This window comes from Alternaria arbusti (genome assembly GCF_024043155.1).
Source record: "Alternaria arbusti strain BMP 1465 chromosome Unknown scaffold_12, whole genome shotgun sequence".
Lineage (NCBI taxonomy): Eukaryota > Fungi > Ascomycota > Dothideomycetes > Pleosporales > Pleosporaceae > Alternaria > Alternaria arbusti.
The window spans coordinates 556,481-579,845 of NW_026249952.1; the positions used below are offsets into that span (position 1 = coordinate 556,481).

Consider the following 23,365-nt stretch of genomic DNA (forward strand, 5'->3'; position numbering starts at 1 on the left):
AGAATTAGACAAATGAGTGGTGGGGATCACAGTCCCTATAAGTATGTACACGGAAAACGAGAGCGTAAGACATCGTCTAAGGTATAGGGCTGAGAGCAAAGGAGACCGTCCGGGGAGCACAGTAAGGAGGCTTGATCAAATCCAGGCCATGGGTGCGGGTTGGTGTTTGATGGCGAATCGATGGCTGAATAGTGGGCGGATCTCTGAGAGGTAGTCGGCAGCGCAGAAAGCGGCGAGGTTTTTCGAGCGCATGATGGAAATGTCCGCTTCGGTCTCTGCATCTCGTACTACGCCGCCAAACTCCTCGACGACTTCGTTCAGTTGCTCGAGTTCACGGCCAAAGGGGTGGTCCTCCTCTTCAATCGTGCCCTTGAACATGTCGAGCGATGATCGCTGTTCGCGCGAGTGGCGTGCAGAACCGACGCTTCCACGCGAGTTCATGCTGCCACGAGTGCTGACATTCTGAAGCGATCGCTTGTGCGCCAAACGCTCATGTGCCTTTTTGCTGTGCGAGAGAGCCCTCTGGGGAATAGCAGGCACTGCCTCTACAGTCTCCTCCTTGACTTGCTTGAGACTCGTAGTTGAGGCGGACTTCTTCAGTTGCTTGCCAGAGGATGAAAAGTAGCCGGAAAGGTGGTTGGGCGCGGGCGAGATGGGTGAAGACGCCACAGAAGAGGCATCAGTTAGGGTGGTGTCTCTTGAACCATGCGAAGAGGCCCGGGAGCGTGTTGACACACTGTGGTCCGAGTCGTCCGCCGAGGAGTGGCTGAGGGAAGTTGAAGAGGAGACATTCCTGAGGGTCGAGATGTCGGGCGCATTGTACGAAAGCATGTTGGTAGTCGACACCAAGGCGATAGGAAGAGAGATCTTGGAACGGTCAAAGTTGTTGTTGGCCATTTTGACACTCTGGCTGCGAGTCGGCGACACCGTGGAGTCCTTCGGCTCTTCTGTCCGCTTGATGCGCCTTGTCATGGCACGAGCGAGAGACATATTGATGGATTAATTCAAAGTAGATGTGCGATATTGCAGATAAGGGTCCAGCTGTCGGTTCTGGGGCCGGTAATTCTGGCGGTGACTGTAGTTGGTCGCTACTTTGGTGCGATGCAGATATGCGGGGTACTGCCTGGGATAGATTGCGCTTGAGGCTGGCACGAGATCCAAACAGTCGCGAGCTAGAGTTGCACTAATGCGTTTGTCGCCGTGTTCTAGAAAGGATCTGGAAAAGATCACGCTGTGCTATCGGTGGTGTATTTGGACGCGTGCCCTTTGCAGTGTAACAGTGCACTGGATTTCGGTGGATGTCGGAGTCGTAATTGTGGTACAAATGCGGCTAGAATGTTGGCTTGAGAGTCCGGCACGGTTGCTTCCAGTGATGCAGACGAGTCCTTGGGTCCTGGGTTCTTTGTTTGATTTTCGGTTTTCTGATGCTGAGATCGCGGCGTTTAGCGATGGGGTGAAGAATGAATGGTGGATGTGAAGTAAGTTCGTCTGTCAAAGAGCGTAGAGACCAGCTGTGTCGTAAGGAGCGAACACCGGGCCGCGAAATGAGGGAATGATAGCTGCTGTGGAAGGCAACGAGAGCGCGTAAGGCAAAGGAAGGGAGGAAGCCTGAAGAAGAGGGCGGCGCGCGATAGAGCGACTGAATGGGTTGAAAAACCAGCATCCCCGGGGCGGCAGGCTAACCAAGCCGCGTCGACATGTCTCTCGAAGATTGGTAGGAATGACCGGGGGAACGCCAGAACCAAGCAAAAAGCAGCGAATCAGCATGTATTGGTTCCTGGGATACTGAGTTAGTGGCGTCGACACAGCCCGGCTAAGTTTAGTGAGTGATACGTTTTCTACAGCTGGCGAATGGGATCGCTTCGCACAGAGTGCATCTACCGCCCATTCGTCTCAGATTGAGCCGGGACTCGTTGGCCTGTTTCCCCGATCCGCACGCCTTTGGCTGGGGCTGCAAAGGCCCGCTGTTTCAACACTTCCCACAACAGAGGTCTGCTGCCGAGCTGAATTAAGGGCCTTCCCTTTCCTGTCGCGCGGCATTGACATGTGAGATGACGGAGAAATATGCGACGAATAAGTGCAGTCGGCCGTCGGAGGTACAGCTGTCATTCAGCCCCGACAGCGCATGCGCTGCACGCATAGCATGGCATTATGGATAAGCACCGATGCCTGCGCAAACGGTACCGTGGTTGCGTTGGGGACGGCGTTTCTGTCAACCCCCTCCCAATCCGGTCACATGGCACTCTAGAACCTTATGCAGAAGCGCCCAAAGCAGGCCGCTCACTCGACGCCACGCGTGCCTTGCAGACGCACGAATAGACAGCTGTCTCGCATCCTCCGAGCATGTCAGTGTGCTGGCCATGGGCATCATCAAAGGGGAGATGGTTTTGGCGTTTCTGCCTTGCGCGTCCTTGGTGGTTTCAAAACTGTAAAGCGCCGAGACCGGGTGCCCTTGAGGTGACGATCTGGCCGTCATCTCGCGAGATCGCAACCTGAGGCAGCGAGGTCCACTTGGTGTCGATGAGGGTGCCCAGACCCAGGGCTCCAAGCTGCGAACGCAGATCAGCCGGCCGCTTGCTGACTGCCCAGTGCTGTGAGTTCGCCCGCTCGTTCCTACTTTGCTTTGTCACGCTCATGCGATGGCAGAGAAAACGAATCTGGGTTTATCGTTTATCGTTTGTTGATTTTGGTTGCTCGTGGTGATAGTGATGTCATTACAATAGTCCACTATGAATCATGCTGCGCCATGGTGAGGCTACTCGATTCAGATGAGATGAAAGGAGCTAAAAAGTAAGGGCGAGCTGGTTCGGACAATTTTCGAAACGTGTGCGGGACCTGACTCGCGATTGCGACCCGCGAAACATGGCCTCGAGTGTTGCGGGGACAAGCTTCACAGATGGCTTGATTGTGCAGGATATAGAACACCGCACACATAGCATAGATCTTGGTACATTCGCGACGCTCTTTAGTTCCTATATGCCCAGGGTATCATCGTCTAGTCCTCCTCCATCGACTCCCAACCCTTCTCATCACCGTTTTCGGCACCCTCTTCATCGCTCTCGCCCTCCTCGGTATCGGAGTCTGTGTCCTGTTCCTCCAGACCCACGAGCCTCTCCTTGCCATCTCCTCTGATAGCCGGCACCTTGGTCGCGAAAGCCGCACGCACGGCCGCGTTGGTGCTCGTGTCCCAGATCTGGACTGCACCTTTGCTACCTGCGACGGCAAGGCGGAAACCCACTTCTTTATCGGGTGCAAAAGATGTTGAGAATACTCGCCCAACACCGAGATCCCGCGATACAACCATGCTGGGACCGTTGTCTTGAATGTTCCACAGTTTTACTTGCTTGTCTGTGGAGCCTGTGACCAGGTAACCGGGTATCACTGGGTTAATATCAAATGAAGAGATGGAATCGTCATGAGCTTGTAGTACCCACACTGGCTTTGAGGCAGAGGGGTCTTTTGGCGCGTTGCGGACGTCGTGGTAGTGTATCATACCGTTCTCAGTAGAGACCTGAGGTTGTTAGTACGACGTGATTAAGCTGGTGCTGCCACACTTACGTAGAAGTAGTTCGGGTCGTGAGGATTCCACCGCACAGTCTCGACATCACTCTCAACACCCCATCGTGGCGCCTTTGCATCGGGTGCGCGCACATCGGCTGCGACCACAGTCCTGTCGTAGCTACCACTGAGAAGAGCAGTGGCCTCGACGGGATGCCAGGCTACGGAGCAGACCTTGTCTGTGTGGTACGTGTATGACTTGGCACACTTTGTCGTGTTCAAGTCCCACAGCTTGATAGTCTTGTCTGCTGATGACGAAGCGAGGAAGTTTCGGTGTTGTCGGTTGGCTGCTAGTGAGAGGACTGAATCGACGTGGAACTCGTCGTTGGCCTTCTTCGACTTCTTCTTCTTCTTTTTGGGCTTGTCTGCCTTTGCGTCCTCGGCGCCTTGTCCAAGAACTGCGTCTGGGTACATGCTGTCTACCACATCCAGGTTCCAGATCTCGATATCAGGATCCATGGTTCCAACCGCGACGTAGTTTCCCCTACCCTCACTTGTGCCTACCGACTTGCCTACGGGCAGATCTAACCATTCGACGGCAAGTGGAATTGCGGGCAGCATGATGTCGTGGTGCACGTAGAGATTGTCGTCCTCGTCTTCGTATACGTAGACTTCAAGATGCGCGACTTCGTCTTCTATGCGACCAGCCAGAACCAAGTTGTCTGTAGCAAGAATTTGAAGCTCCTCACGCTCTTCGTCATCTGATTCCTCTCCAGCCTTCATCGTGATGTATGGATCGTCCTCGTCGTTCTCGTGGAATACCAGGTTCTTCGCGTTGCCGAACATGGCCATGGTATCGCCGCGGTCTTCAGCAACATCGTCATCGTAGTGCTCGAGGTCGTATTCCTTGAGGTCGTCATCGTCGTCCCTTTCCAGTCGTTAGTCTTGGGGTAGTTTGTTTAGTGAGTGCACGCACTCATCGTCCTTCTTGGAAGCCTTGGTCGAAGTTCCGTTTTTGCTCCGTTCTTCGGCTTGCGCTTCCTCGAGATCTTCCTTGGCATCCTCGAGTTGGAGGTTTGCCAGCTTGGATATGCGCTCGTACTCGTCCTCGTCGAACTGGTACCGTGAAGGAAAGGGCGCCGCATAGCCGCGCGGCACCCACGTCGTCGCTGTGATCATAGACATTGCGCTGGCAGTGTAAAGTAAAATGCGCAGTGAGAGCGCAAGTCGCGTGGGGAACTTTTTCAAAAGGTTGGAAATAATTTTGGGCGCCCCGCAACGATTGGCTGAAGCTCGCCCTTATCGATAGCGACAATTGCGGACTCCCGAGAGAGAGCATCAACTTTCTCGGCATCTCAACCCTCGAGCTACTACACCCGCCATCGCCCTCCCTCCATACGCTCACTCACCCTGCCTCGTCTATAAGCGTCCCCGGCACCCCGATCACCATGGAACGCGGTCACAGCCCAAAACGGCGCAAGCTCGACCCTGAAGAATACTCCATCGCGCCCCGTCCCAAGTTTCGCAAGCCCAATCAGCCTGCCTCTGCCCGGCATACAAACTCACGCGATAATGGCGCAAACCCATCGCAGCGGCCTTTGGAAGGGTCAGAACCTCTGGTGGAGGACTTCGATTCCATGGCGCTGGATCGCGACTGGTATGGCGGTGAGGAGAACGGACACACCTTCGGAGACGATACCCACAACCCCTTTGGTGGTGCTGAGAGCACATGGCTGGATGCGCAACGGGAGGCTGCTATGACGGAGAAGAAACAGAACAACCGAGCAAGTATGCGCGCGCAGCAGAAGCAGAAGGATGTGGATGCTTGGGAAACGAACCGCATGTTGCAGTCTGGAGTGGCCCAAAGGAGACATCTTGACGATGACTTCGACGACGAGGAGGACGCGATGCGGGTGCATATTCTTGTGCACGATCTGAAGCCCCCGTTTCTGGACGGAAAGACTGTCTTCACCAAGCAAATCGACCCCGTTCCGGCCGTACGCGATCCGCAGAGCGATATGGCCGTCTTCAGTCGGCGAGGTAGTCGCGTTGTCAAGGAGAAACGTCAACAGAAAGAGCGAGCAAAACAGACGCAGGAGGCTACAAGTTCGAAGGGAACAACGCTAGGGAACATCATGGGAGTCAAAGAAGAAGACACGGATAGTGCTGCCCCAGGCCCAGAAGACGAAGAGAAGCAGGGCGGCAGCAAGTTTGCGCAGCATCTCAGCAAACAAGAGGGTGCGAGTGCTTTCAGTAAGAGCAAGACGCTCCGAGAGCAGAGGCAGTATCTTCCGGCCTTCGCTGTCCGAGAAGACCTCCTACGCGTTATTCGAGACAACCAAGTCGTTATCGTGGTCGGTCAGACGGGTTCTGGAAAGACGACTCAACTGACCCAGTTCCTTTTTGAGGATGGGTACGCGAAGCAAGGGCTTATCGGATGTACGCAACCTCGTCGTGTCGCAGCCATGAGTGTTGCGAAACGTGTGAGTGAAGAGATGGAGGTGAGACTTGGTGGACAGGTCGGATATGCCATCCGTTTCGAAGACTGCACCAGCAAGGAGACCAAGATCAAGTACATGACGGATGGTGTGTTACTCCGAGAGTCATTGGTGGAACCGGACCTGGACAAATACTCCTGCATCATCATGGACGAGGCCCACGAGAGAGCTTTGAACACTGACGTACTGATGGGACTTCTCAAAAAAGTGCTGGCACGCAGAAGAGACCTCAAGTTAATCGTCACATCAGCTACCATGAACTCGGAACGATTCTCGCGCTTCTACGGAGGCGCTCCCGAGTTCATAATTCCAGGGCGAACATTTCCCGTTGACATCCAATACTCGCGGTCCCCATGCGAGGACTATGTCGATAGCGCAGTCAAGCAGGTGCTCGCCATACATGTCTCCCAAGGGCCAGGCGATATTCTGGTCTTCATGACGGGTCAGGAAGACATTGAAATCACATGCGAGCTTGTGGCCGAAAGGCTGAAACTTCTCAACGACCCGCCAAAACTCAGCATTCTTCCAATCTACAGTCAGATGCCTGCTGATCTGCAAGCAAAGATCTTCGACAGAGCAGCCCCTGGCGTACGCAAGGTCATCGTGGCCACCAACATTGCAGAAACGAGTTTGACAGTGGACGGCATCATGTATGTGGTGGATGCTGGATTTTCTAAGCTCAAGGTTTACAACCCGAAGATGGGCATGGACACGCTCCAGATCACACCCATCTCACAGGCCAATGCCTCTCAACGTGCTGGCCGCGCTGGACGTACTGGACCTGGAAAGTGTTTCCATTTGTACACGGAGAGAGCTTTCAGGGATGAATTCTACATCCAGACCATCCCAGAGATCCAACGGACAAACCTCGCCAATACAGTTCTTCTCCTCAAGTCCCTCGGCGTACGAGACTTGCTAGACTTCGACTTCATGGACCCGCCACCCCAAGACACAATAACAACCTCTCTCTTCGATCTCTGGGCCCTCGGCGCCCTCGACAACATCGGCAACCTCACCGAACTCGGCCGCACTATGACCGCCTTTCCCATGGACCCGTCGCTCGCCAAACTCATCATTACAGCCACGGAAATGGAGTGCAGCGAAGAAATGCTCACAATCGTTGCCATGCTCTCCGTACCCTCCGTATTCTACCGCCCCAAAGAGCGCCAAGAAGAATCCGACGCCGCGCGCGAGAAGTTTTTCGTCCCGGAATCTGATCACCTGACCCTCCTCCACGTCTACACGCAGTGGAAAGTAAACGGCTACTCCGACGGCTGGTGCATCCGCCACTTCCTGCACCCCAAAGCGCTGCGCCGCGCAAAGGAAATCCGCGACCAGATCTACGACATCATGTCAAAGCAGAAGATGAAGCTCGTCTCGTGTGGTACCGATTGGGACGTTATCCGTAAATGCATCTGCTCGGGCTACTACCACCAAGCCGCCAAAGTGAAAGGAATAGGCGAGTACATCAATTTGCGTACTAGCGTTACCATCCAACTCCACCCCACGTCTGCTCTTTACGGTCTGGGCTACCTACCCGACTACGTCGTATACCACGAACTCATCCTCACAAGTAAAGAGTACATGTCGTGCGTTACATCTGTGGATCCACACTGGCTAGCAGACATGGGCGCGGTCTTCTACAGCATCAAAGAAAAAGGGTATTCAGCGAGGGACAAGCGTATCATGGAAACGGAGTTCAATAGGAAAGCTGAGCTGGAGGCGCAGATGGCGGTGGACAAGGCGAATGAGGATAGGAGGATTGCGGAGGAGGAGAACGGGCCGGTGGTCAAGAAGGTGGGGGTGGTGAAGAAGAAAGAGGCGGATGTGGATGGGGTGGTTAAGAGACCGGTTGTTGGGAAGAAGAAGTTTGGAAGGAGGTAGCTGGGTGGGATGGCATGTGAGTAGGGCTTTATACGGAGGTATTGAGAAGAGAGTAAGAGTATATAGAGTGGCTCGATCGGTATGCATTGTAGAATACATTCATGTGATGCTGTCTCGTTGAGCATACCTGAACTACGCTGGGAGATACTCAGCTACTTTCCACAGATCAGTCGTCTAGCTTATGACCTGTTGTGGCGACCACGTCGACGGGAATTGCGAGTACACAGATTCCATAAATTGGGTTGCAGTGTCATAATGTTATCCGTTACAATGGGTTGTAACGTATTCTATGAATGTATCCTACAACACGGACAAAAAACAAATCACTCTTCCTCACGACAACGAAAAGGTGATTGAACATGACCTTAGACATTAGACTAGTATCTGATATGTGCTCGTACTACATGTAAAGAAGACAAGAAACCTAACCATGCAACGCCGTAGGGTATGCCAAGGAAAGCCCAGAACATAATAGAAATGAAGAATCAACTTTGAAAGGAGAAGAGTTTTCCGAAACTGTATCGCTAACATATAGTAGCCCGTCCAACACATCGTAGAGCATCTCAGTGCAACGGATAGATGCTTCTACTCCTCAGCCTCACTCTTGACCTTGGCGGCGGCCTTGACGAGCTGCTTGAGGCGCTTCTCCATGACAGTGCGTCCGTCGAGTGTGTCCCAGACCTGATGAGGAGCCTTGTTGACAACGTCCCAGCTGACGAGGTTGTCAGTGAGAGTAGTCAGATCCTTCTGCTTTCGCTCCCACTCAGAGTCCGTCTTGACCTTGATACCACTGGAGACGATCACAAGCGGAGTGTTGGCGCTCTGGATGTTCCTAGCAGACGAGACTTCGTTCTTGGTAAGACTGTCAGCGACAAGGTTCTCCTGGAGCTGCGCCTTGATGTATTTGCCCGATTGGTATGCGTTGCGGCCGTAGACACGGTCTTCACGGGTACGGCCCTTGAAGAGCGCGCCTGCGAGACGGACAGTGCCAATTGGTGAGATGATACCCCAAGCCCAGAGAATGAAACCACGGCCGGGGCCACCGATGCGGTGCAGAAGATCCTCGTGAAGAGGATCGATCATCATGATGCCAACGACCTGCTTCAGGTGACGTGAGCTGAAGATACGAGAGACGATGCTGCCAGTACCCGCAGAGACGAGAATATAAGGGCCCTCTTCTCCAGCCTTTGCAAGAGCTTCCGAGAATGCGTCCGCGGACATGCCGGCCGAATGTGGGGAGGGTGCGTTGTCAGAGAAGGCATAGCCGGGGCGGTCCCAGTAGCAGTAGCGGGAGATGGTACCGTTCTTGTAAGCTGCGTAGGCCCAGTGCTCGAAGTCGTACTCCAATGGCGATTCGCCCGCCTCGAGGAGGATGGTAGGGTCGTTGACGCCGTGGGTCTGGGTGACATTTCCGACGCAGGCGAGATGAACGGCGTACTTGTCACCGTCTACGAGGATGCGTTCACCATACATCTTGAGTGTTGCGTCGCGGCCACGCATGCCGAGGGTTCCAGTCATCAAGATGACGATGACGATGAAAATGACGGTGAGAATCGTAGCGACGGTAACAGCAAGCCATTCCTTCAGTGTGCGACGCGTCTCGGCTCGGCCAGTAAGACGTTCCTCCTCTTCGTGCTTGCCGTATGCGACGACACGATCGGTCAGAATGCACCAAACAGCCATGACGAAAGCCCAGACAACACTTGCGATACCGACCCAGCCTTCCTCGAGCCTGATGCGAGGAATTGCCAAGATAAGGATCATATCGATCGCTAGGAGTCCGGCGATGATAGCCGTGGTGATGCGCAGACCTCTGGCAGGAGTAACGAAGAAGATGGTTGCGACGAGAAGGTTGCCAAGGGTGAGACATGTGTAGGCGAAGTCGAAGAAGCCGGATCCACGAGTGTGTAGGCCAGGAGGAGAGACGAAGATGGAGACCAGCAAAAGCACCCACCACAAGAAGGTGACTACGAGGAAGAGGATGGTCAAGTATCGCATGGCGCGAACAGTCCATAGGTTGTATGGTGACACCTGCCATCGTTAGATGAATCTTGATAAGAACCTTGAACAACTTACAGCTGGGTCATCTGGATCGAGGTAGCCATCTGAGTTGGGTGGTGGCCTGGGGCGGTCGAGAAGACGGGTCCTCTCGGTGGGCTCTTCGCTTCTCCTCGATGCTCCATTACTTCTGCGCGAAGACCTCGACGCTCCATCGTCGTTGGAAATTGGTGTGGGTTCCTGAGCTGACAGAAGACCCTGGCCGCCATTGTCGTTGTCATTTCCTTTCCACATGCTGGGCATTGGGAGCTCTTGGAGCTACAAACACCTGCGATATGGTAGTCTGAGCGGATGATAACACTTATCGGTGATGTGCAAGGATCCGTAGAGGTCCCAGGAGAGATTGGAAAAGATTGGAGCTATTCAAAGCTCGTGAAGCTTCCAGGAAGGCGACCGGGGGCGTGGAGGTTTTACTTATGCTTGACGCGCTAAGCCAAAGATCGACCGACGTCATCATCACAGTTCATCCAAGTTCGCGACTAGCGCACATCAGAAGGCTAGATCGTCCCGCGGAAACCTCCAAGCGATCCCTACCACGTACCAACCATCTCCACGGTACCGCCCAGCCTCGTGCCGCATCTCACTGTCGTCTAACGCCGCTGCGTCATTGGATTGCGAAACGGGCTTCGCGATGCATCTCTTTTTGCCTCGAACGGCCTCTCGCTAAGACATTGGCCTTTATCCCTGCCGTCTATCTGATAGCACCCCGCCTGCGTCAAATCCCCTCACGCCTCCAGGCCACGACATATTGGAACGCTCAAGAGAAGCTAGCGGCCAATCACTGACGGGCGGATCTCCACGCTCACGAAACCCTGATTTTTCGACACAAATACAGCCTCGCCCAAGCCACCATGTCCAGCTTGGCTAGAGAGTTCGCAAAGACTAAACTTTCTTCCCTGCCACCGCCGGAGCCCTTGCAGGAGGAGCCTCCCGAGTACGAAGATGACTCGTCTTCGGCATCGTCAATGTCTAGCACCGGTACTGTCAGACCGTCAAATACACTAAGACCCGCCCCCGCAATACATTGGTCCGACTACTACGCCCAGGAGTTCTATCTTGAACAGCGCAGGGATGGGTCAGGGCATGCCAAGTTTCATGTATACCTCACACCGCCGGCGACAGCGAAAGCACCTTTGGTCGTGCTCCACCATGGCGCCGGAAGCTCAGCAATGTCCTTTGCGCTGGCAGCCAAGGAGATTCGCAGGGCCATGCCAGAAATTGGGATCCTAGCTGTCGAAGCACGCGATCACGGAAGTGTAGTATGGAACGCTAGTGGAGAAGTGGACAACGACCTGAGCATTGGGCAGCTCAGTCAAGATTTGGTCGACATGCTATCGCTGACCAAGAGCAAGATGAATTGGAAAGAGCTCCCACAGATTGTGTTGATAGGACACAGTCTGGGTGGTGCAGTCGTCACCGACGCTGCGAACAAGGGCTTACTAGGAAACAAGCTGCTAGGCTTTGGAGTACTTGATGTTGTCGAGGGCTCGGCCATGGAAACACTGGCACATATGCACACTTACCTTGCGAGTAGGCCCAAGTCGTTTCCTTCGCTTCCCGCTGCTATCGAGTGGCACATCCGATCACGAACGATACGCAACCCCCAGTCGGCGCGAGCAAGCGTACCAAGCCTGCTACTACAGAACTCGGATGGGCGATGGGCATGGCGGACAGAGCTCGCGAGCACAGAGCCATACTGGGAAAACTGGTTCACAGGCATGAGCGGCAAGTTCCTCAGTGGAAAGGGTGCCAAGTTGCTGCTGCTCGCTGGAACCGACAGGCTGGATAAGGAACTGATGATTGGGCAGATGCAAGGTATGTCTATCGCCTTGTCGCTTTTGTATGAGGTATCTAATGTAATACAGGTAAATTTCAACTCCAGGTCTTTCCTGCCGCTGGGCATTTCCTCCACGAAGACCTCCCAGAAAAGACTGCTGAAGTCGTGGTCGAATTTGTGAAGCGCAACGACCGGAGTGCGCTTGTTCTTCCGCCTAAGGTCTCCGATCTCCTTGCGCAAGGCAAGAGAGTATAGGACAATTATCGCGAATCTTTGCCTCCAACGGGCTCGCCCCAATTGACCTATATTATGCATGACATACGATCAGGGTAGGTTGTCCCGCCGATTCGGCTCTCAGACCTGACAGCCTCCAGTTTGTCGGGTATCGCATGTTGGCCCACACTTGGACCAAGTTCTCCTGCTTCGGCTATCATGGCGAGGCAGGCTCACCTCCATCCGGCGCATCGCCGCCATCATCAGCCTTGGACTTGTGCTTCCGCCTCCTCTTGCGAGGTGCTGATTCTTCCCGGTCGCCCCTCTGGCTGTCACCACCGTTGGTCTCTGATGTAGACGATCGCGCCTTCTTGGTAGCACTGGGCTGGGTCGTCTTGTCGTTCTTCGGCTTCTTGACGCTCAGCGGGTTGGGTCCCTTGGGGCCCTTGCGCTTCTTCGCCTTGGGCTTTGCGTCTCCCGTAGCCTGATCTCCAATAGATTGATCACCTTGTCCCTCATCCTCTCGTTTCCTCTTCGGGGCCGTGGCCGCATCTGGCTTCCGCTGTCCCTTGAGTCCCAACTTGAACTTTGATTTTTCCTCTCGCTCGCGGTGCTGCTCCGTCACATCAGCCATAGACTCCATGAGCACTATAGACTTGGACAGGTATATGATGGGTACACCGGCGATCTGTCGCATCTTTGCGCGCGTGCTCGGGTCGTTTGCGGCGACGACATATCGATGCTTGTTTGTCGCATTGTCCTTGGGATCCACCACGGAGCTCAGGCATTCCAGCGTGCTCAGCGGCTTCTCCAAATCTTGATGGTTGCACCGCCGACGTTCGTACTCCTTGGCTTGTAATATGAGGGTCTCGTTCTTGGGTTCTGCGAGGTAGAGGTGTCGCATGTCGCACGTCGTGATCATGGGCTTTACCTGCCCGCCGAGCATCTTCTGGAGTCGCGCGAGGAGGTCGATCTTGCAGGAGTAGGCATCTTCGAGGATTTGTGAATCAAGCAGGACTTGGTAGGGTTCGCGGAAGCCGAAGTTGAGTTCGTATTGGTGGAGCTGCTTTTTGTACGCCTGTGGTGCGATTAGTAGACTGCTCGAGGACCTGCAATACAAGATTCCCTCTCTTACCTTTGCGCGTTTCAACTTCATGGCGACTGTGTGTTTGGGAGTGGTTGATTACTCGCGGGGAAAAAAAGTTGGATGCGGCCAAAGTTTGGACCCAGAGGGCGGAATCTAACGCATGCACCAGCCACGCGTGCGACGCTAGCCCCGTATGCGACGTCTGCGGCTTGGAGACACCCCCGTTGCTCTCCGCTTTAGTAAATCCGCCTCAGGGCATCCCACGCCTAATTGTACATATTGTACGTACCCGCACATACATTTGAATTGCTTCCTACGGCGGCCCCTGCGCTTTTCCCTGTTGATACGACTGCGAACCTGCCTCTCCATGCGTTTCTCACGGTAGTCCCCACCAGTATGAGCGAGAACCCCGCCGCGGCCCCCAAGAATGAGGGAAATAATGCCGAGACCGCGGAGGTGAAGAAAGAACCCAATGAAACGGTTGAATACGATGATTTTGGCCTGCCTATACGGAAGAGGAGGCCGCGGACGCCCGTCGAGGACAGTTCCGACTCGGAAGGGGAGAAGTTTGAGGATGCCGTAGCCGCTACAGCAGCGAGTCCGAAGGAAGTCGCGGTGTCAGCACAAGAAAAGGAAGAATTCAAGGCAGACAGTACTGTGGAGAAGCTTCCTGAAGTCGCACCTAAGGTTACTGTGAAGGAAAGCGATGCGACACCGCAAGTCAATGGGCAGGCGAAGGAGCCCGTGGAGGACACCGACCCCGAGGCACCCGAAGACAAGTCTGTAGAAACGAAGCAAGATACACCCGAACCCACAAAGCCTCCCGAGATCACAGAAACACACACAAGCACGAGTGCCGCGCCTTCACTTCCCCAACAAACGAGCGTTCCGACCGTATCCGAGTATTCACACCAGCATGCAGTCATACAGTCACAAAGAGAAGTCAAGGAGGAGAAGAAGGAAGAAGACGACGGCGAATGGCAGACTATGCCTGCATACGCTCGATACGACATGTACGACGACGACAACAGGCTCATTGCGAAGGAGAACACGGAAGAGCTGGAAGACATGCACGGCTATGCCAACGTCGGAGGCGCCGCCAAAGGATACACCAGGGTTATAATGGACGACGATGCTGACTCGCAAACGAGCATGGACGACAACACCGCCTATCTGTTCAAGGAGAGGAGTACTGCACTGGCCGATGAAGACGAGGAGGGTCGGGACCCGCTCTCGCAAATGCAGGCAACGAAGAACCTCCTTACCGAAGGACAGCGTGTCGCATACGTCGGTCTGGTACGATTGGCCATGGTGGAGATGGAACGGAAGTTCTCCAACTTCGAAACGACCAACAAGAAGATGAAGAAGCTGCTCGAGCTACAGTCAGGAACCACAAAAATGTGGGCACAGAAGATCATGGTCAAAATCTACGGGCACATGGACATTAATGCCTCTGAGCAGATCATGATTGAGCAATTGTCCGAACACGGCGTGGTTCCTGGAGACCTTACACCAGCACTGATGCAGAATGCTCGAGTAAAGAATCCCGCAGCCGAAGATGCCGAGACGGTAAACGAATCAGACTCTGCCAGACCGTCTATCTCGTCACCGCGCCCGGAATCACCCGCAGAGAAGTCAAAACTGAATAGGGCTTCGACGATGGAGTCGCAAGACGACTTGCAAACACCGCCTCCCCCGCCGTACCAGGAACACCAGGATGACGATTTTGATTATCCAGAAGTTAGGTCGCCATCACAACTTCCCACTAGTAAGAACCTAGATATCGATTTGCGGTGGACCGTCTTGTGCGATCTGTTCTTGGTACTCATCGCCGACTCTGTCTATGATTCACGTTCACGAGAGCTGTTTCAGCAGGTTGGACAATATCTCAGCGTAGACTGGCTAGAAGCTTGTCGCTTCGAAAAGCGTGTCACTGATGCTTTGGAGATGCAGGAACAAGCAGACAAAGAGAACTGGAACGAGGATGAACACATGGTCAGCCGAGCTAAGCGGGCACGCAACAAGCGATTGGCATTCATGGGTCTTGCAACTGTTGGCGGTGGTCTTGTCATTGGATTGTCTGCTGGACTTCTTGCTCCAGTCATTGGTGCCGGTCTCGCTGCGGGATTTACGACAATTGGTGTGGCAGGTACGAGTAGTTTCCTAGCTGGTGCTGGCGGTGCCGCTATCATTACATCGACTGGCGTAGTCACGGGTAGTACTGTCGGCGTACGAGCCATGAACAGACGAACAGGTGCTGTCAAGACGTTCGAGTACCGTCCACTTCACAACAACAAGAGAACACATCTCATCATTACGTTGGCAGGCTGGATGAACGGAAAAGTTGACGATGTCCGTCTTCCGTACAGTACGGTCGATCCAATCATGGGCGATATATATTCCGTGCTATGGGAACCCGAGATGCTGAGGAGTATGGGTGACACAATCAACATTCTTGCCACCGAAGTGAGTTTACATATGCAGACTGCGAAGGTGCTTGCTGACCACAACAGGCTCTCACGCAAGGTCTCCAACAAGTCTTGGGAAGTACCGTCCTTACAGCTCTCATGGCCGCCATGACACTTCCCCTAGCCTTGACCAAGCTTTCTTACCTTATCGACAATCCGTGGATCGTTTCGCAAGCACGAGCAGATATGGCTGGACTGATTCTCGCAGACTCACTCATCGATCGCAACCTCGGGACACGACCTGTTACCCTTGTCGGTTTCTCGTTAGGCTCAAGAGTCATCTTCTCATGTCTGAAAGAACTCGCGAATCGAGGGGCGTTTGGTATTGTGCAGAACGTATACATGTTCGGTACACCGGCAGTAGCCAAGCATGATGAGTATATCAGGGCAAGATCTGTCGTACCTGGAAGGTTTGTCAATGGGTATGCTACCAATGACTGGATCTTGGGTATGTCGCACATCTTTCTTCTACTTGTCGTCAGTTGCTAACAGTTTGTCCAGGCTACCTTTTCCGTGCTACCAGTGGTGGTGTAATGCGCGTAGCTGGTCTCGCGCCTGTCCAGATCCCGACCATCGAGAACGTAAACGTGACCGAGTTGGTCCCCGGCCACATGGCCTACCGTGCCGCCATGCCCAAGCTACTCCGCGAAGTTGGATGGCTGGTTGAATCCGACGAATTCGCCGAGATCGAAGATCCAGACCCGGAGAACCACGAGATCCGCCAGCGTGAGCTTATCAACGAGATCGAAGAAGCGCGAAAGGACCTGGAGAAGAAGGCACAAGAGAAGGAGAAGAAAGGCGGTAAACTAAGCTGGTGGAAGAAGAAGAAGGCCGACAAGAAAGACTGGGAAGTCTACGACGAACACTCCACTGCCGCTCCGCCCGGCCATCGGAAGCTAGACGTAGACCAAGACCCAGCGAAACTCGCAGAGAACCAGGTCATGTTCGACATCGACGCAATCAGAAAAGAAGTAGCAACTCTAGCCGCCGAAAGCAAAGAATACAACGCCGAAGCCGAATTCGAGATCAAAGAGATCAAGAGCACGCTCCCACCCATGAAGATCGACATCGCAACCGTATCCCCATCCCAGACAACAAGTCCGTACTCGACGCTTAGGGAAACGAAGAGCTACAACGACAGTCTAGGCATACCAAGCACAGATGCCAAGAAACCTTCTCCTTCATCTAACGGCCACTACGACGAATACGACGAATTCGACGACCTTGGCGCGGGTCAAATGGAAATGACATTCGACACCTCGTTCCGCGACCCCCCGTCCTCCGCTACAACACCGAATAAATACCCCCTCCCCGCATCGCCCTTGCCCTTACAACCAAGTCGCTCCGGCACATCCTCGCCCTGGGACTCGGGTACACCCAGTAAAAACAACTCTGGTACTGCACAGCCTTGGAGTTCAGATGCTACTACTACTGGTCAGCCGTCTTGGAACGATGCTACAGGAGGCCCTGCTGAACGTCCCCCGTTGCGCTCGGCGAAGACGGATTCGCATGCGAGTAGTTTGGGTCCTACGCAGTCTACTGGTGATCTAGGACATAATGCTTGGGCTGATGAGTTTGAGGATGATTTTGGGCAGGAGAAGGAGGTTAAGATGAGTTTTATGTGATGGGAGGGCAGGGAAGGTATATCCCTTTCTCGTTAATGTGGCGTATTGGGCTGGTTGATGTTGTTACCCGTTTGCTGTTTTTGTTCGCGCCTTGTTGCATATTTCAGCGCGCATTATGGAGTTTGAATGTCGTTATGTAGTCGGTAGGCGTTTGTATTATGTTCGTTGGGTTGGGAGATGTTGTTTGGCGTAGGCATTGGGTGGGTATGCGATTGGGTAGTCGTTCTTGCTCATTGCTTGCGTAGGTGTCATAGATAGTAGATAATATCAATCACAACATATACCATGCATTTTGACCATTTGGCACAAGTTTAGTCAAGTTATGTGTCATTAATCGTAACCTACTAAAAACTACTCGTATATCGTACACGGCTCCTATCGAGCCCCCATATGCGGCGCAAACTATGATATACCATGAATGTACGTCATCTATGCGCTAACATCGCCGAACCCCAAGAGAAAGGAAAAATAAGGACGCTCAATATGCGTCATTATGCCATGCGTATGTATACAATTTTGAAAAGTCGATTAAAACGGAATGGGTATCAAGCCGTTGCGTGTGCGTGTGGAACCTCAGAGAAACGCTTGGAGCGTGGAAAGAGCGAGATCCCCTAGATCTCGGCTTCTTGCTTGCGACGACGGATGCTACCGAGACGCCTCTTGATTGCGCCGCCGACGCTCCTGCCAGTGGTGTTGCTGCGGCCGATGCCAGAGGCTTCAGCGTCGGTAGCGACGGAAGGGACGATGCCGGGTGCTTCGGCATGGCCAACGCTGCGAGTGCGAGAGCTGCGGGTGGTCATCTCTGTGCCGCTGTCGCCGAAGCGCTTGTGGTCCTTCAGGGCCTTCTCGATGGAGTAGGAAGGTTCGCCCTTGCCCTTGAGATCGTCTGGGTGGTATTCCTGCGATGTGTTAGCGAAGTTCAGCCTAGGAATGGTTGGAGAACATACAACACCAGGCCAGCGACGGTAGTCAGCTCCAGGCTCTCGCATCAGGTCAGCACCCTCTTCATAATTGAGTACTCTTCCGAAACGATCAGCCATGCCAGGTGGTACGATGGCGACTCCCTCCAAGGGACGATGCCTCTGTACAGAGTCGACAATGTTCTCCCGTGGAGTAGCCCTCAAGGCCTCCTCGTTCGAATCCTTGACCGCCGCGAGGGGACTGTATTTTTCGACGCGGTTGCGAGCGAGACTGGCAGCATCGTACGGGCCCTCGTGGTGGTACCGACCGAAAGGTGCCTTGTCGAGACGATCGATGACGTCGGCGCCTTGGAAGTTCTTTTTCCTAAGATGGGGAGCACGGTGAGCAACTTTCTCATCATGACGCAATTGGTCAAGAGGCCTGTGTGACTTGTCACCAGGATAGCGCTCTCTCAGTGAGCCTGAGCGGTCGCGCGTAACTCCGCTCTTCTTCATGGATGCAGGGGCATTTTCGCTGGATCGTCGGGGCCGGCTTCCGTTCATGGGTCCGAAGATTTCCGCGCGGTGGTTGTCGGAGAAATGGGCACGTCTGGGGCTGGCAGAGGCAGGAGGGGATGGGTAATCATACCTCCTACTCTGCGGTGTAGTCTGCCCAACATGCGATACTGATGCCGAAGCACCCTTTGCCTCGGATGAAGCCCGGGAACGGCGGAATGGGTTGGTCTCGACGGAGCTGCCGGTGTTGTGGACACTGACGGTTGGGTGGCCTTTGGCGTCTCCAGCGGATCCGGGTGGTGTGATGGGTGCTGCGGGAGCATATGTGGAGCGAAAGTGGCTGTTGAGGCCAGTCTCGTCGCTTGGGTCTGGTTCGATCAGAGGATCGATCAACGCATGATGGGCCTGCTAAGTCAGCTTCAATGTCTAAAGATGATATATTGCGCTGAACTGCTTTGAGACGGGCTGGATGAGGCGTGCCGGCGCACATGGGAGGCACAGTACGTAGTCCATCCAGGCGCCCGGAACAAACGGAAGATGAACACTTACTGCGTCCATTGCCATGGTGGTTGGTTTGTGTGCTAGTGTTTGATAGTTGGCGAACTCAGGAAAGTTGGAGTAGTTGTAGTGTTGGAGATTAGTGGTCGGACGAGTGTCAGGTGCTAGATGGATACGAGAGGAAAGAACAGGTGACGGGAGGGAGAGCGAACTACATAAAGGCCTGACTTGGCAGGTACCGTGGACGCGTACATCATCGGTTCGCAGTCGCGGCCCTGCGTCAGATTTCTTCTTGTCCGCTCTTGGAGAAAAGAGCGGCCCAATCGCTGCCATACGTCATGCGGATGCGCTAGGCTGCAAGTGGGTCCGCCGCTTGGTCCTCTCCACGAGTGACGACAGCTACGATGATCCCTCACCATCACGATCCAGCCCGCCATGTCGCTGGTCGATTATCCAGATTCCGCCTCGGATAATGATGATAAGAGCCTCGATGCCTCTGCCCAGACGGCACAATCTGCCGCCAAACCTACATCGAAGCGCAAGCACAGCGCCTCTGGGGATGCCCTGCCACCGCTTCCGCCAGCCTTTCACGACCTCTACGCGACAAATGCGCGCGTCAGCACTAGCGACAACCCAAGCCTACACGGTGGACGAAAACGGGCTGTACCTCACGTCGAGGGCAAGTGGCCTAGTCATGTTTACTTAGAGTGTAAGGATACCCAGAAATATTCACCACCAATATGGACAACAAACTAACGCGTTCGAGGGATACCTACACAGCCTGAGTCTGATGCTTTACACAGCCTACTGCAGCATGTGAGAGATACTATTGATCTTGAAAATGCCAAGCGAACGAAGAAACTGCCCGTACCAGAGATCATACCATCTCTTCAATCAGAACTGGGTGCGTCGCTACCTCTTCATGTCTCCTTGTCGCGCACCCTGCAAATCAACACCGACAGCAGAGAGCCTTTTTTGGGATCATTAAGTGTTGCTGTGCGGCGGTCCGCAGTGCGCGCTTTCAATTTTGAGTTTCAGAACTTGAAATGGGTGTCCAACTTCGATCGCAATCGATGGTTTTTGGTCCTTGGCATTAAGAAGTCCGCGCTCAACGAACTTAACCGCCTGCTACAAGCATGCAACGACGCGACCCAATACAGCGGTCATCCAGGTCTGTATACAGGCGGAGTGGGAGACGGTCCGAAGGAGAGCCATGACTCCAACGACGGTCCGAAGCGGAGGAAGGTCGACAAGAATGAGCCTCAAAGCCATGATTATTCGCAATATTTCCACGTCAGCATCGCTTGGAACCTGGCTGAGCCTGACCCTGAGTGGGTTGCTTTGGTCCAAGATATCGACACCAGTAAGTTCGTTCAGACACCTGAGGCTGCTTTTGATGCCGTCAAAGTAAGGATTGGAAACACAGTCCATAATATTGCCCTGGCTAGCAAGAGAGCCGGTCTGGGGAGGGTCGGAGGAGGGCTGGGTTTGGCATGATCATCGCATTGCGATGACGTGCCGGGTTCTGGATTCGCAAGCTGGCCAGGGTCTTATCTCCTGTTGGGTGTCAGGAATTATGGACCCGGCAGCACGTTCCAACAACAACACGGCACACACGAACAGATTTCTCACGTGCGCACAACTCTGAGCGTGGAGGTCTTCAAACAGGTCCTACCTCACTTGGCGACTGGATCTTGGATGCGATGTAGAAATCCACTTCGGATCGTAGAATACTTTTAGACTGACGTAGGTAATTGCGGACAGCGATCGCGCAGTACAAGAAAAAGCAACTCGATCAAATCACAGCACATGGAACTCGTACCGGTTCAGTTCGACGAAGAAGAACAATGGCATCATGTGATTGCTCCTTTCGCATCTCCAGGGCTCGTTCCAACGGCTTGCGGCCCCAGGCACAGCATTCACCGAACATCACTTGGCTCAAAGCTTGACGCAGATAAGGCGCGTTGCGACATGTAACCTTATTTGCTCTCAGTAAGCACTAAATTGGCTGGACTCACGCGACCGTCGAGCCACGTTGATCTCGCACGAACCTCATGCACACGTGAGTTATGCATTTCCATGCCCTCTGGAACAGCCCATCAATTGATGGCGAAGGGAATGGCATCTCGAAGGTCATTACCAGTTTCTGAATTCATATCTGTGGCGGCTGGCTTTCGAGGCGCAAACTTTCGGCACTTCGTGCAGTTTCGGGTCCGACGCGTCAAACTCGCGCTGTGCACACATTCGCGACCCGAGAGTCCGCGCGAGGACGAGACACGTGACACCTGAACTAGGCAGTAGAACAGGTGTAGATGTATATATCGCGAGGTTTGAAGGTGTGATATCAGTCATATTGGATCTTGATTCACGAAGCTCCACTTACACTACTTTCCGCTCTGCTCACGCCCTGCATTTACAATTGAAGAACTTGTCGTCGCCAGAGAACCGCGAACAGCAATCCAAGTCCATCAAGACACCAGTCAACGAACTGCTACCCCCCTGAATAGCCATGGGATCAGTCTTGAAACCTTTCCAACCCAAGATTGGCCTGGTTGGCGCTGGCCCTGCCTCTCTAACCCTCGCCAACATCCTTCAGAAGCACTCTATCCCCTTCATCATCTTCGAGTCCGCGTCAGAACTCCGCACGCAAGGCGGCTCCCTGGACCTCCACCCAGAATCCGGTCAACTCGCCATCAAAGAAGCAGGGCTATGGGAACCGTTCGCCAAACATGCACGTCCAGAGAGCGACTGCATGAAGGTTGTGACTCTGGACGGAGAGGTACTCTGGGATGAGAATGGCGCTGACAAGCAAGACATCAAAGAAGATGAGAAGTTTGAGGGAAGACCTGAGATCGATCGAATGGCGTTGGCGACACTGATGTTCGAGAACCTGAAGGAGGGGTCCGTACAATTCGAAAAGAAGTTGAAAGAAGTCGTACCCTCTGCTGAAGGAGAGGGAAAGTACGACCTGCACTTCTCAGACGGCACGAAAGACTCTGGATTCGATCTTGTGGTTGGGGGAGATGGCGCGTGGTCCAAGGTTCGCAAACTTCTCACCGACCAAATGCCACAGTACTCAGGTATAGCTTCTATCGCAGTGTCGTGCAAAGACATCAAGGCTGATCCCTGGCTGCTTGACTACGTCGGCTCGGGCTCGATGTTCGCTTTTGGGGAGGGTTGCGCGGTGCAGTCCCAACGGCAAGGTGACGGTAGCCTAGGGACGTACGCCAGCGTGCATGCACCAGAGGATTTCCTGCAGACCTGTGGCATCGATTGGGACAATAAAGCGACGGCGCGCAACACTTTTGTCGACCGCTACCTCTCTCATATCCACGATGACCTTAAGCGTGTCATCATGTCCTCTGACGAAGACAGTCTCATTCCTCGCAATCTGTACGAGCTGCCGGTTGGATTCCGCTGGCCATCTCGCCCAGGCGTTACCCTTATCGGCGACGCTGCGCATGTCTTCACACCGTTTGCTGGACTGGGAGTCAACACGGGCATGAAAGACGCATTGGTATTGGGGAAGGAGATTGTCAAAGTGTGCCGTGGAGAGAAGTGTCTGGATGCTGCTGTGAAGGACTACGAGGAGGAAATGTTCCCACGGTCCACAAAGGCGGCAGTCAAAACGGTAAAGGGGAAAGAGGGGCATTTCAGTCGACATGGAGCTAAGCATTTTGCCGATATGATCAGATCGAAGTACTACAGGCAGGATGAGGTCGTTGCGAAGTAGGGAGGTGGAAGTCCAGACTCTGGGGTGGATCAAAAGACTGGGTCGTAGTGATGTTCTCGAAGCAGCCCTGGAGGAATTGGATCTACATTGCGGTATTTCGTGGCATAACAATACATACTCGACTCACTACATTGTTTAAGTTGTATGCAAATCGTTAAGTGTATAATGTGACCATCCTTGGGCTGTAAGTTGAGGACCGGTGGAAGCCGTAGGAATACCAACGATGCGACAAATGCTGGAACTTGCACGCTACATATTGTAGCTTGAACAGTGGGTAACTGGCGAACGACTGCCTGTAGCTATGGGACAGAAGGCTCTGTCAGCGCGGGTACAGAGTGGTCGCCTGACCTCTTGTTCGATCGCTCGGCACCGATTTATGTAGCCAATGCCGACTAGGTACCCAAGGCTCAGCGCTTGGTACAACTGAATACGCGCCATTGTAATTGCGATGGATCGCCGCTCGCAAAGTTAACATACACACCGTATTCAGGCGCACGAAAAAACCCACTTGCCCACATCTATGTTTAGCAGGTCGCGGGTGTCTGTCTGCCGAAGAACGCGGCATCGTCAAGCGGAGAGTTTAGTGATGTCCATCAATAGCGGTGGGTGCG

The 23,365-nt window shown here is 53.8% G+C and overlaps 10 protein-coding genes across 10 annotated transcripts; 5 read left to right on the forward strand and 5 right to left on the reverse strand.

Moving 5' to 3' along the window:
- Positions 1-135: 135 nt before the first annotated feature.
- J4E86_008146 (uncharacterized protein) lies at positions 136-990 on the reverse strand (the record flags this gene model as incomplete). Its single annotated transcript, XM_051448660.1, has 1 exon — positions 136-990. The coding sequence occupies one exon, from the start codon at positions 988-990 to the stop codon at positions 136-138; it is 855 nt and encodes a 284-aa protein (XP_051300256.1).
- Positions 991-2,995: 2,005 nt separating this feature from the next.
- J4E86_008147 (uncharacterized protein) lies at positions 2,996-4,683 on the reverse strand (the record flags this gene model as incomplete). Its single annotated transcript, XM_051448661.1, has 3 exons — positions 2,996-3,511; positions 3,559-4,426; positions 4,475-4,683. 3 exons carry the CDS (start codon positions 4,681-4,683, stop codon positions 2,996-2,998), a joined length of 1,593 nt encoding a protein of 530 aa, XP_051300257.1.
- Positions 4,684-4,946: 263 nt separating this feature from the next.
- Positions 4,947-7,880, forward strand: PRP16 (DEAH-box RNA helicase prp16; the record flags this gene model as incomplete). Its single annotated transcript, XM_051448662.1, has 1 exon — positions 4,947-7,880. One exon carries the CDS (start codon positions 4,947-4,949, stop codon positions 7,878-7,880), a length of 2,934 nt encoding a protein of 977 aa, XP_051300258.1.
- A 585-nt stretch (positions 7,881-8,465) lies between these two features.
- Positions 8,466-10,172, reverse strand: J4E86_008149 (uncharacterized protein; the record flags this gene model as incomplete). The annotated part of the gene is made up of 2 exons (XM_051448663.1): positions 8,466-9,911; positions 9,957-10,172. The coding sequence occupies 2 exons, from the start codon at positions 10,170-10,172 to the stop codon at positions 8,466-8,468; spliced, it is 1,662 nt and encodes a 553-aa protein (XP_051300259.1).
- Positions 10,173-10,789: 617 nt separating this feature from the next.
- On the forward strand, positions 10,790-11,970 carry J4E86_008150 (uncharacterized protein; the record flags this gene model as incomplete). The annotated part of the gene is made up of 2 exons (XM_051448664.1): positions 10,790-11,753; positions 11,804-11,970. 2 exons carry the CDS (start codon positions 10,790-10,792, stop codon positions 11,968-11,970), a joined length of 1,131 nt encoding a protein of 376 aa, XP_051300260.1.
- Positions 11,971-12,145: 175 nt separating this feature from the next.
- Positions 12,146-13,084, reverse strand: J4E86_008151 (uncharacterized protein; the record flags this gene model as incomplete). Its single annotated transcript, XM_051448665.1, has 2 exons — positions 12,146-13,006; positions 13,064-13,084. The coding sequence occupies 2 exons, from the start codon at positions 13,082-13,084 to the stop codon at positions 12,146-12,148; spliced, it is 882 nt and encodes a 293-aa protein (XP_051300261.1).
- A 327-nt stretch (positions 13,085-13,411) lies between these two features.
- J4E86_008152 (uncharacterized protein) lies at positions 13,412-17,108 on the forward strand (the record flags this gene model as incomplete). The annotated part of the gene is made up of 3 exons (XM_051448666.1): positions 13,412-15,481; positions 15,529-15,931; positions 15,985-17,108. The coding sequence occupies 3 exons, from the start codon at positions 13,412-13,414 to the stop codon at positions 17,106-17,108; spliced, it is 3,597 nt and encodes a 1,198-aa protein (XP_051300262.1).
- Positions 17,109-17,719: 611 nt separating this feature from the next.
- Positions 17,720-19,087, reverse strand: J4E86_008153 (uncharacterized protein; the record flags this gene model as incomplete). The annotated part of the gene is made up of 3 exons (XM_051448667.1): positions 17,720-18,007; positions 18,056-18,928; positions 19,073-19,087. The coding sequence occupies 3 exons, from the start codon at positions 19,085-19,087 to the stop codon at positions 17,720-17,722; spliced, it is 1,176 nt and encodes a 391-aa protein (XP_051300263.1).
- A 369-nt stretch (positions 19,088-19,456) lies between these two features.
- On the forward strand, positions 19,457-20,518 carry J4E86_008154 (uncharacterized protein; the record flags this gene model as incomplete). Its single annotated transcript, XM_051448668.1, has 2 exons — positions 19,457-19,730; positions 19,788-20,518. The coding sequence occupies 2 exons, from the start codon at positions 19,457-19,459 to the stop codon at positions 20,516-20,518; spliced, it is 1,005 nt and encodes a 334-aa protein (XP_051300264.1).
- Positions 20,519-21,530: 1,012 nt separating this feature from the next.
- J4E86_008155 (uncharacterized protein) lies at positions 21,531-22,754 on the forward strand (the record flags this gene model as incomplete). Its single annotated transcript, XM_051448669.1, has 1 exon — positions 21,531-22,754. One exon carries the CDS (start codon positions 21,531-21,533, stop codon positions 22,752-22,754), a length of 1,224 nt encoding a protein of 407 aa, XP_051300265.1.
- Between the last annotated feature and the right edge of the window lie 611 nt (positions 22,755-23,365).